The sequence below is a fragment of the Corvus brachyrhynchos genome, unplaced genomic scaffold (assembly GCF_000691975.1).
Source record: "Corvus brachyrhynchos isolate BGI_N302 unplaced genomic scaffold, ASM69197v1 scaffold1, whole genome shotgun sequence".
Taxonomy (NCBI): domain Eukaryota; kingdom Metazoa; phylum Chordata; class Aves; order Passeriformes; family Corvidae; genus Corvus; species Corvus brachyrhynchos.
The window spans coordinates 10,317,098-10,329,583 of NW_008237222.1; the positions used below are offsets into that span (position 1 = coordinate 10,317,098).

The 12,486-nt window shown below is 52.1% G+C and overlaps 1 protein-coding gene across 2 annotated transcripts in view; it reads left to right on the top strand.

Moving 5' to 3' along the window:
* AMN (amnion associated transmembrane protein) overlaps nucleotides 1–12,486 on the top strand; it is a 31,780-nt gene that overhangs the window by 574 nt on the left and 18,720 nt on the right. For both annotated transcript variants that reach the window (XM_017729102.1, XM_008629771.2), the window contains exons 2-4: nucleotides 1,658–1,776; nucleotides 1,891–1,935; nucleotides 11,647–11,734. In XM_017729102.1, coding sequence (XP_017584591.1) covers nucleotides 1,658–1,776; nucleotides 1,891–1,935; nucleotides 11,647–11,734 — 252 coding nt within the window. The remainder of the gene's footprint in view (nucleotides 1–1,657; nucleotides 1,777–1,890; nucleotides 1,936–11,646; nucleotides 11,735–12,486) is intronic.

Genomic DNA, 12,486 nt, shown 5'->3' on the forward strand with positions numbered 1-12,486 from the left:
TAGTCCCCGGCCAGGTGGGATGCGGAGCCGTCTCCAGGGTGTGCCCGGGTGAGAGCTCGCTTGACCTGCGGGACGTGAGGCTTTGTGTGATGGGGCTGTCCGAGCCTTTTGGCTGGAGCTCTGACCTCCCCATTCCCCAGCTGCCCGAGGTGGGAGGGACGCGAGGGAGGAACCGCAGCAAGGACAGAACAACTTGCCATTACTATCTGGGGGCTTTTTCCCTTCCTAAGCTCTTCTCTGCTCTGAGCTAGCAAGGTGTTTGTGCCCAAAACACTGCGAGCACCTACCTGGCTCCCGTTCTCACCACTGGCAGCGTCTTTCTCCCTCTCGGAGGGTTTTAAAGAGGACACGGCACGGGTGTGTTTGTTCTGCCTGAGGACTCCTTCAGGCACCCGCAGCCCGGCATGAGGCAGGGGAGCCCCTCTGCGCTCTGTAGCTGGGCTCCAGGACTTTTATTCCGGTTAAAAATACATCGTTTCCTGTTCATGTGGAGATGGCTACTACAGCCCGTGGTCTGAGCAGAGCCCCTGGCAGAGTAAGACAGCGCAAATTACACCCCAAGGTGATCCTTGTGTACTGATAGAGCCTCTGCAGCTACATCCCTCCCCATCACCTGGAGTAGCCGGGCCAAGGCATTCTGTAGTGCACCTTCCTCTGTCAGCTGGAGTCATTTAGAACCCCTCTCCTGCCCCAGGCTGGGCCGGCGTTCCCTCTCCACGCCCCCTCCAGTGCCCCAGTCCCTTCCACCATGGATTTTCTACATATTTTGTAATTTTGTGGGTCTTTCTCTTACAGAAAAGATGATCCATAATAACGGCAAAAGTCGGGGGGTTTTTTGGTCATTTTCTCTTCTCTGTCTCATACTTACTTGCCTGAAGCCATTTAATTCAGGCTGCTGGAAAGTCATTCATCTTCAGCTGAATGTGCATCCCCCAGCCAAGCCTGGGCAATGACAGGTCGGGAGGCTGCTCTGCTGTGCTTGTGCAATCACGGAGGTCAGAGTGAAAACCCCCTCTCCCTTGTCCTGTCCCTGGCCATCAGGTTCATCCCTGTGGGGCCCCAAGGACGAGACTGCCACTGTCCCAGCAAACCCCAAGGGGAAGAACCCTCCAACCCAACCTGTTTATGCCTCAGGCTGAAATACACCGTTGAATCCCCCCCTCCAGCTCCAAACACATGAAACTAGCCTGTATTTTGTGCTACATGTCCCATAACAAATGCCTTTTCTTCTCTTGCCCTGTCTTTGTGGTATCCCAGCTCTGCATGCCCACTCTGTACCTTCTGGAAACCAAAGGCTGAGGAATCTCTATTTGTTGAATTAGTGAGTGACAACAAAACCCCTTGCAAGGATTGCTTAACTACCAGGTGTATGTTGTTCTTGCCCTTTGCCTGCAGGACACTTTCCTGCCTTCTCTCTGCCTGCCAGGTGTTTGTCCCTTGCTTCTCTTCCTGTCTTGGTGGGTAAAAACCATCACCCAGCCAAAAAAAATCCCCTGTGTAGAGAAGGGCTGTGACTGCTCAGCTGGGAAAACTCAGGAGCTGCTCTTGGGTGAAAAATCTGGCATAAAAAGGCCAAGCCATCCTGAAGCACATCCCAGAGCAGGCTCCTGGTGCCTCCCATGGACTGGGTTAAACTGGTTCTTCTGTTCCCTCCCAGCTGCCACTGCTGCTGTGTACAAGCAGTGGATCCCCAACACCAATTTCGAAACCGCCTCCAACTGGGATAAAGACAGAGTCCCCTGTGCCAGCGACGTGGTTCACTTTGAGAAGGACAAGGTATAGACACTTCTGATTTATTTTTATTTTTGTTTTTGCAAAATGCTGTCAGGCATTGGAAAAGCCCCTTTACCTGACAGTGCAAAGCACACTCTATTCTTGCTTTTCTTACAGGTTGTCTCAGTCTTCGTCAGGTCTCCCCACGCGCTGACAGACATGGTAAGGCGTGGTGTGCATGGTGTGAAGGGCTGTCAGAGGGTGGGTGAGGGCAGGGCCAGCCCTGCAGCTCTGCCTGGTGGCACATTTCCCTGTCCCCATCTCCACAGAATCATAACATGGTTTGGCTTGGAAAGGACCTTAAAGGTCATCAGTCCCAACCCCCTGCCATGGACGGAGGCACCTTCCACTAGACCAGGTTGCTCAAAGTCCCATCCAGCCTGGCCCTGAACACTTCCAGGGATGGGGCATTCACTGCTTCTCTGGGCAACCTGTGCCAGTGCCTCACCACCCTCACAGTAAAGAATTTCTTGCTAATATCTAGTCTAAACCTGTCCTCTGTCAGTTTAAAGTCATTCCATGGACTTCGACACTTTTCTCCATGGTCCAGCCAGACCAAGGATGCCTCATCTGGGGCAGGGGATGGGAGTCCTATGGCAGTCTGGGTTTCTCTGTACCATGGAACCAAAAAGGCCATCTCTGGGCTTTTTTTTTTTTCTTTTCTTTTCTTAATTAGGGGAGATGAGAGAGAGTACAACAAAACCCAATTTCATTTGAAATAAATTGATTTTTTCTCCTCAAGGGAGGGATAAAACTCCCTCCATGTGATGGAAAACTTGGCAGTAGTTGGCTGAGGAGCACCAACCCACAGCATTGCTGACACAGAGCAGGCACTAGCCCTGGGCAGAGGCTAAGTGAAGCTGACATCAAAATATCTTGAAATGAAAACAAACTGTTCTGGCAAATCCCAAAATGTTGCTTAAGAAATTTTCTTTCAAGTGCCATTGGGTTTTATATTTTTCTGTGGCATTATCAGCCTGGCTGTGGCAAGATGGGCATGACACCCTGCTGAAGTGTGTGTGTTGAGTGATATAAGACTGGGGGGGTCTCAACTCAGAGGGGTTTCTGAGCAACCTGATTTTGCCCCACATGAGGAACTCTGCCCCAGAGCAGGCTGACAGGCAGCCACGAAAACATGGCATCTCAATCTCCATGGCTTGGAGGGTAAAATTTAACAGGGAGGAATTAAATGGAAAAGCATGCCCCAACATGCCAGTGGAGGATGGGTCACCAGTGAGCCCTCTCCCAGTGCTGGGACAAGAAGAGATGGGCTGGATCCTGTTTGGAAACCCTCCTCTTCTAGACCTGATGAGCTTGCATACAAGTTTCCTCTCTCGGTTTTAGGGCAGCTTTGCTCTTTTATTGGCCACTAAATTTGAAGAAGCCCTTGAAATTTATGTGGTGTAATTTGTTCAGGCTGTCTATGCCACTAATAGTTTTGATGCTTTAATAACGCCATGTGCCACATTTAATCCCTCTACAAATATTTGGAGAAGATACTTTATTTATATGGCATTTTAAATATGAATTTTTGAAGGAAAGAATGTACTGTGGAAATATGTACAAATATAATGTAATAAATGATGTGGAATTTACCCAGAGAAGAAAAGAGCAAAATACCACTCCAGCAGATTTTATTTTACTTACAGATGAATGTATAATATTTCTAAAGTACTTTCATTAGAGGCCTGCAAAGTGCATAATTGCAGAGCAGCGTCAGTCATTACGGCTGAGCCTCCCGCAGCCAAGCTGGAGAGCAGAGCTGAGCAGCCTGAGGAGAGGGAGATCAACACAACCTTTGCACAACACAAAACAGCATCCACGGCCCTGCCCACTGCTGGGGTTGATGGCTCTCATCGTGACTCAGGGATGGGTCAGGGTGCCCGAGTGACCCATGGCTTGTCCCAGTCAACGGGTCCAGAGCGCTGGCAGGAGCCCCTGGGGCCCCTCTGCTGTCCTGGGGTTTCTCTGGGCCCCCACTGATGGCAGGCAGCTGCACAGGCTTCAGGGTTACAGTGAATTTTATAGTCCCGCTGCTGTGCAGGTGGGGAGGACTGCTGGGGGGATCCATGAGGGGAGGAAGCATGGCATGGGCTGAGGGCACCATTCTGCTCTTGCACTGAATTGCACTGCAGGTGAGCAGCCACCCCTGCCTGTAACCTGCACTGCAGCTCACACCTTCCTTCTGAGCATCGCTGCCCCGGCAATTCCCTGTGAACTGTCCCAGCATGTCTCTTAGTGAGGTGGTTAATATTTCTTTTTAATTTCAGCTCAGACACTTCCCTCCTGTTCACTGCCTTGCTCTGCTGTCACCAGGTGATACAGGGACTGCCAAGGTTAAGGATGAAAAAGAAATGAAACCCACCACCTGAGCTGGGCTGCCACTCATGCAAATGGCATGAAATTTGGCAACCAGCTGGTTAGAAAATGAATTGGTCATGAGGCTTTTTGCAGAGAGGCTGGGCTGCACCTGTTCGGCTGCCAGCCACGCGCACTGGAGCATTAATCACTTAAATCAGCAAGAATACATTAAGCTTTAGAGTCACCATGGAGATGCTATACAGCCTTTGGCCAAAAAAAAAAAAAAGGAGAATGTTGTTTGCTATAGTAGCCTAGAAGGAAATTCACAGCTGAGGAGGGATTGGGCTCTCATTGACTTTCATGAGAACAGTGCCTGCTGTGGCAAGTGTAGGGGAGGATGCTTGGTGCTGGTGGTGGAGGGACAGCATGAGATCTCCCATCCCAACTCCCCAGCTGAGTGGAGCGTTGGGTGGTCCTCATGTGTCACTATCGCTCCTCTCCTAGACATTTTTCTGAAAGCTCACTTCTGTGTGGTCAGCTCTCCAGCTCCCCTTCCCATCAGTACTATGCTGGCACCAGCCAAGTGCTGGGAAATGCCTTCTTGGGAGGAGGCTGTTGGGGCACAGAACCTGCCTCCCTGCTCAGAGCTCACCCACTGAGTGCCCAGCTCAGCAGTTATTTGAAGTTTCAAATGGATCCCTAATTCAGCCACACACTAAATCCAAATCCAGCTTAAGCGTAAATGGCTTTGATGCACAACCGTTGTGATTAGGCTGGATTTTCTATGGTATTTAGCTGCCTAAAGATGCAGATCAGTATTTAGCCAGCTTTTGGAGGTGCCTGAGACTAAATGTGCAGAAAGGATGGAAATGGAGGTGATGATGCCTGGCATGGGTGCTCCAGGGTAAGGCAGACTTTGGCTTTGCTTGTCTCCTGGTGGGGGAGAAAGACTCCTGTGAGGGATTGGACCCTCTGGCTATGGCTGTGCTTCTGAAGGGAGCCAGGCCAGGGCATGGCTGCAGCAGTGAGCCTGGTGTTTGCCCCAGTAACACCAGCCCTTGTGCAGTTTGTGCCTGAGCTGGCCAGCACTGACGTGCAGGCCAGGGATGGATGCTGCTGCTTCTATTTTTGGGGTGGCGGGAGTGGGTTTTATTCACATGGGCAGAGCAGCCTTGCTCCACCCCAGGGTCAGGACACTGGCTGGGGTTGCTCAGCAGCCCTGACATCTCTTTTCCAGCTGTGCCTCATCCCTGAGCTCTGCTGTGGGGTGGCAGCTGTTCGTACCCCTTCCCTGCCTGCCCCATGAGGGGCTGCAAGGCTGGGCAAGGGTTCGGAGTGTGCAGGGCACTGGGGTCTGACCAGGGACACCTCCCCCAGCCTTATATTTTTAGCTGCCTAATTGCGAGAGCAGAATGTACTCGGCTTTGCTGCAGGATGCTCCCGCTCGGTTCCTGGCAGAGATTGATCTTGAAATGCCAATTGCTCTCCAGGGGCACCGGCTCTAATGAATTGCCACAGTTCGCGCTAGTCCCAGGCACCGGTGCTCCCTCCCCCACTGCTTCCCAGACAGCGGGATAATGAGACAACCAGAAAAGGGATTATTTTTCCTTCACCTGAGATGAAGGTAAAAAATTTGAGGGGAGTGTGTGCCAGCACATAATTCCAATCCGGAATCCTGCAGTCTTTTCTGTGTCAGTATTCACACTGAAGGTGTGTGCTAGGAAAGGAGTGTGGTAAAACAGCCATTTACACTCATCTCGCCGAGTCTATTTCCTCATTTCAGGCTGGTTTCCAGCAGGAGGAGTTACTAAAGTCTGCAATGAGCAGAGCAGCTTGCCAGCATCCTGGGCTGTAGCGGATGCTGGAGCCCGTCTGGTTGGGAAGCTGCTCCATGGATCGTCTGCCATCCCTTCACTGCCGGGCATGGCCCCCCTGCCTGCACCTCGAGCCTCTTCCTAGCTTTCTCTGATCTTGTCTGTAGAGGAAAGTTCAGGAAAAGGATCTTAGCTAATCTGAAATAGATTTGGCAAATGGCTTTAATCCTCTCTGTGTCTTCTGCAGCCATAGCTCAATGTCTTCAGCTACCCAAAGGGCTTCCCATGTCCCTGCGACACCTGATTTCTGTACACTGGGACCTGTTTGGCACTGCAACTAGAAGTGTATGCTGGGGATCTGCAATCCAGTTAATGGGCTTTTTGTGTCTGTTGTTTGTTTTTATCCTCCCATGGCTTTCTCTGGGCCCTGTGGGGTGGTTTGGCAGGGGCTGTGTGGGATGGCCAGGAGCTGTGGCTTCTCTGTAGGGATGGGCAGGACTGTGATGTGTTGGGAACCTGATGTGTCAGGTCACTCCTATGCCAGGGGATGTGGGGGCAAGACCAGGTTGGGCAGGTGCTGTGGGGAGCCCGTACACTGAAACAGCTTAAAATGTGCTAAGCAGACACAGCAGGGGAGCTGGCTCTGGCATTAATGAACGCGCGGCTGGGCTGCTGCTTCTGGGCAGGAGGGGAGGCAGGGATGCGGGCAGGGGGAGCAGCCAAGCACCTTGTTAGCTTGCAGGAGATGACACTGAAATGATGATATCCCCTGGCACACCACTCCTGTGCCTGTGCTCCTGCCTGCTGTGGGTCAGAAGCAGAGGGGCGAGCTATTGCTGGGATCAGATCAGGGCTGTGGGCATCCCCCGCTGTCGCTGGTGGGTCCCATGCAGAGCAGCCCCAGCTTCTGTGCCCCGGGTGTGCTGCACCAGCCTTCGTGAGCATAGGCTTCATGGGGATACAGGCTGCATTTCTTGCCTGCCTTCCTTGGGAAGCTAAAGCCCCATTCCTCATAGGACCATGTGCCTGGAGGGAGATGTTTGGGCAGCAAGGTGCTGCTCCTGCAGCAAGGTGCTGCTCCAGCAGCAGGTGGCCCTCCTCGGCTCACACGGAGGTCTTGGGGTGGCAGGAGGTCCTCCTGCCTTCCTGGGAACCTGGACTAGCTGCTGTGTGATCGAGAGCTGTGGTGGGGGCAGGCTGGCTTTGGCAGCAAACTGGGGGTATGAGGTGGCGTGTGTGGCTAGGGCAAAGGACACTGTCCTGAGGGTGCAGGTGGAAGCTTCATCTGGGCCAGAAAGCGAATAAATGAACCCCCAGTAATGAACCCAAGAAGTGCTGCTGCAAGCAAGCCCCTGGCAATGCTCTGGAGTTGTCAGAGGGATTCACCTGTGGGTGAACCGGGCCCTGTGCCTTTCTGGGGTGTCACCCAACAGCTGGATACCACCCAGGCTCCACCACCAGCTGCGCTGAGACCCCCAGCCTCAGCAGGCACTGGGGAAATCTCTGCTGTTCGCACCTGTGGGCAGCATGGGCTGGGGTCGCCCGCCTGCTGCCGTGGCTGCCTGCTGCTGCCCATGGGCTGCCACTGACCCAACAAAGCAGGACTGAGAAAGGTGATATGGAGATCATTTCCCTTGAGCATTATTGCCTGTGGTGGGTTACAGCAATCTGTGTTGGAGCAATAGCCCACTCGCATCCTATCACAGTTTTTTTCAATGGAGGGCCAGGAGCACCAGCCCCAGAGCTGCTCCTGGGCTGGGTGCTGGGCAAGGGGATGTACCTGGGGGCCGATGGCTGCTGACCTGCCTGCTGGTGCAGCTGTGGATGCAGCACTGTGGAGCCCAGTGTGCCCAGGCAGTGTTAGTGTTGAATGATGGGGGATGGTGGCACCATCTCATCCAGGCAAGGAATTTAAATGCATAGATGCTGCAAATAAAAGCAAGGCTGGGGAAAGACCCGGCTGCAGTCACAAGTGTTGTTCACTGAGGTTCAAAGCACAAGTGCTGCATTTTTCCTGTGCTGATGATGGTGACATGCCAGTCACAGTGCTCCTGTCAGTCATCTCAGCCCAATGCTTGTGACTCAAGCAGAGCCAGGATGTGCCAGAGGGTGATTAAGGCCATCTGATTGAAAAACCATCTCTCAGGACTTTGCTATTTCTTTCTTTTACATTTTGGAGGTTAGCTTTGTTTCCACTTATTTGTTGGGGCAGTGGATTCCTCAGTGGTGCAGTGCTGGGGCTGGGCCAAGGGCTACATGGGGTCTTTCATCCTTTTTTTTTTATGACTTTGATAAGAAGAATGATGACTGTGTTTCAGTTGTCATTACACTTGATAATGATAACAGAGGAGATAAGTGATTTACTAGTATCAGGGATGGGAAATGACTAATGGGACTCTAAGCACTCGCTGTATTAATGGCCCTGGAGTACAGGTTGGCAGGAGGAAGGGAAAGCAGATGAAACTGCCAGCTTTTTGGCTCTGGTCCATTGGTACCTGTCATTGCTCAGTTCAAAATGTACTTGGAAAGTGGCCCAACCTGTATGCAATTTCTACACTAAACTCCCAAAGGTAGAAAACCACTGCCCAGCCAGAGTCTCCATTTGTCCTCTGCAGTGAGCTGAGATGCCTAACTTATGTTAGGAAAAAAGAAAGGGCAAATTATTTACAAAGATCCACTGGACAATGGAGACACTCCTGGAATGCTACCCAGTGGTGAGAAGCTCAGGCAGGGCTGGTGGTGGATGTGCAGCACAGTTGCCTCAGTGGGCAAGGAGCCATAGCTGCAGGGGCCAGCCCCAGAAATTCCTGTGATGAAGCAGAAGTACAGAGCTCTTCCTGAGCTTCATGTTTGTGAAGATGGGGTGACTCTATCCCCTGTCTTCCATCGTGTTGTGTTGCCATCTTAATTCCAGGGCAAGTGCTTGCAGTGTCTGGGCAGTCCCAGGGTGTGAAGGGACACTGTGTGTGCTCACTCTCATTTCCCTGCCACTCTGACACTCACATGAGCAGCTTCCTCTGGGCTTGGGAAGTCCAGCCAGCCTGGGGTTTTGGCCTCAAGAGTGGAAGGGGATCTCCTGCGGTGGCTGGAGAAGCTCCATCTTGTCCAGAGAGCTCAGAGGCCAGTGTCTCCAGAGCACAGGCACTGCAGGCATGGGGCATTTCCCCCAGCTCTCCCCTTGAGCAGAACTGGTGCTGCTGGCCCATCCAGACGTGCTTGCCCTCCCAAGCACATGCACGATGCACCACCTCGTCCTGGAATCAGTGTCATGCATCCATATGTGCATCCCTAACTGAATGAGCTATCCTGTTATACCTCATCTCCTCTCTTACCACACTGAACTCAGCCCTGTCATGGGAATCCTCAGTGTGTTTTCCTTCCCTCCTACTTAGTTTGTGAAGATCTGAATGAACAATCCCCTTGGACACAAAATCTTCTTGTGTCCTGCATGGTTACCACAGGGTGTTTGGGAAGCTCTGACCCACGGCTGTAGTCAAAGTGGTAACAACAGGAGAGGGAGCTGGCAGGCAGGCAGGGATGAGAGCAGGGACTTCCCAACCCAGTGGTCTTGATCCAGCCACAACACTCACAAATGTCAACTTCAGCAGCCTGGGAAAGCAAGTGGAGACCAGTCATGATCCTGCTGTGTAACCATCCCCCTCAGCAGCAGCTGCTGGCTGATTTTCTTTCTTCCACCCAAAGATCCCTGCAGCTTTGGGTCTGAGTGCCCAGAGCTGGTACCCTGTGCTGGTGGAAGGATCTGCTGCGTCCCATCCAAAGCCCCACGCTGGGCAGCTCAGATGGGGCCCAGCAGCCGGCTGGCCACCCTTCCTGCCTGGCCCTGCTGTGGTGTAGGGGGCCAGCCTGCAAACTGGGCAAGAGGCAGTGCCCAGGGGCTTCAGACTGCCATGGCCCAGGCAGTCTGGGAGAAGAGACTTGGCTGGCAGTGCTTCTGGCACTAGCCTGAGTATGGGTGACAGCTGGCTGCTCCAGAATGTCCCATTGCCTGCTCCCGCATGAGCTCACAGGAAAACAAGCCAGGCCACTTGAAGTACAGCATTCTGTGGCTGAAGCTGGTAGCATTGCCCTCACCCAGCTGAATGCAGGCCAAAACAGACATGGCTTTTACATCTGCAGCTAAAGGACATGATGCCATTTGTATCCTGGCAGACCTTTCAGCTTTTTTCAGTGCTTCAGTATTGAACAAATTTCCTTTACTCAAAAGTAATAGAAATGCAGAGAACCTGACAGCAGGACACAGGCTATGGTCTGATGGAGCAGTGTCCATAGGCAAAGGCTCCTTCCTGGCTGGGGGGAGACACCACACCCCTGGGGCACATGTTGCCCCAACCTCAGCTATTCCTAGTGTCATCCCCTCTTGTCCAGCCCAATGTATGGCGTTGCTGGGTCCAAAGCAGATGGTGCAGAGGAGCACTGTGGGACTCTTCTTGGTGGCAGCCACCCTCTGCTCTCTATCCTGGCTTCTCATGGTTCCTGAACCAAGAGGAGCACCTGGGCTATGGCCTTCAAAGCACTGCACCACCAAGATACTAAACTTCTTAACAGGTGCCTACAGTTCAGGGGTGATGAGCTTTTTGCCTGGTCTGCCTACCCCATGGTGGCCCAAGTGGGACTGAGCATCCTCAGGCAAGACTGGCCAAGGACAGAGAGCTATCACAGCCACCTGCAGCAGTCAGTTATAAGTCTTGCTTTCTCTAACCTACATACATATTTAAAGACCAATTAAGTAGATGAAACTGTAAAATCCTATTTAACGTTTTCTGCCTGAGCACAGGACCCAGTAAGTCAGCATAATGCAGTCCTGGAGGGCTCCCAGCTGCTGTCTGGGGAGTGGTGCTAAAACACTGGATAGACTGAATTAGAGAAGGGAGCCTTGAGCATCACTGACTTGAAAATATTGGGAGAAACCATGACTTTCCCTCTGCAATTTCTAAATGTAAAATAAAACAGGCTGGGCTGAACAGCCTGTGTGCTGTGAATGAGTTGCCTGAGTTGATCGTTCACCAGGGCCTGTCCCAGTGCTGGCAGTGGTGGCTCGTGACCCAGGTGGCCACAGTTTCTTGCTGAAAAGGTTCCCGTGGCAGAGCTGTGCCTGCTGAGGTTTGTCCATGGCCAGGCTGAAGCCAGGTCAGTACCATGACTGTGACTACCTGCTGGTGATGTCCTACCCAACAAGAAGAGAGTGTGGCTATAGCAAGCTTCTCCAAATGCCGCTGTGTGTTTCCCTTAGCTTGTGCTGAGTGCAGATTCCCTACTTGACACTGCACCAAGCATAACTTGGGTCCCTGAGTTACGTTTTATGGGGCAAGCACAGCCCCTGGAGGTGGGAACCCATTAAGTGAGGGGTTGCACTCTGGCACTTGCAGAGTAAGGTTGGGTTTTTCATGGTGTTCCAATGTATAAATCCATTACTGAGCTGCTGGGAGTGTGTGCAAGAGGAGGAAGAGCTGTCAAAAGAGCTTATTTTGCTTTTTCCTTTTCTTGCTTTTCTGAATGCTGTGTTATGGAAGATAACATCAAACTGCCCCTCCCCCTTGCAGCCTCCCCGTCCGTAAAACCGGGAGCTGATACTTTCCCATTTACATGGGGCATGGCAAGGGTAGCTCCTGATAACTGTGAAGTGCCTTGGAGACTGTGAGGGTAATAGGCAGCCTAATGATTAGCAGTGTTACTTGGTTACAAGCCTGGGTGGCTGGCAGCAGGACCGCGCAGTAACACTCTGCATCCCTTCGTCTAGTACCTGCCCCTGAACGGAGAACTCGTGCTGGCAGCTGGTGCAGGATTCACAGCTTTCGATGGCAGCTGGGATCCAGGCTGTGACTCAGGTATTTTGTGCCGAAACCAGGCACCCCATCAGCCCGTGATGAATCATGCAAATTCAGCCCAAACACCTCTACAAAGGTCCCAGCTCAGAGCAAAGTGAATCACTCCTCTTCAGTACTTACCTTTCCTTTGATGGCCTCTCTCACATCAGATCTTTTTTTCCTGCTAGATCACCTGTCTTCTAAAAAAGTAATTACGGTAGGGAAGCCTTTGAAGTTGTAGCAGAGAGGCAAATATTGTTTGTATTTTCCCCTGCCTATTAAGCATTTAGCCACATCAAAGCCCTTACTGTCTCTGCCATGGTGTTTCTAAAGAAAACCAGTTAGGAGTTACACACTGGTGAGCCAAGCCATGGCCATCGCAGCAAGCTGGCCTTTGGCCTCACACATGCATCCTCCCCTCCCCTCCCAGCCTCCAGCCCATGGCTGAGACAGCAGGTTTGTGTCATTGGTGCCTGCTATTATCTGAAAGCTGTTTTCTAGGGAGGTGTATTTTGGGTGCTTAAGAGCTACCCCATGCTTTCAGTGGCAAGTAACTTTTTAGTTCCTCTGCAGGGAAGGAAGAGTCCAAGCAGAGTGCCTGTGCCTGCACTCTGACTGGAAAAGAAAAAGAGAAAAAAAGGGAGGAAAAGTCCAAATCAGTCTTCCCAGAGGAAGGATTGTAGCTTAAGACTGTCTGGAGCCACTCTGAAATCCTTCATTCCTATCATTTTTTTATTTTGGGGCTGTTTGCCCCCCCCCCCGCGGGGAGGCTA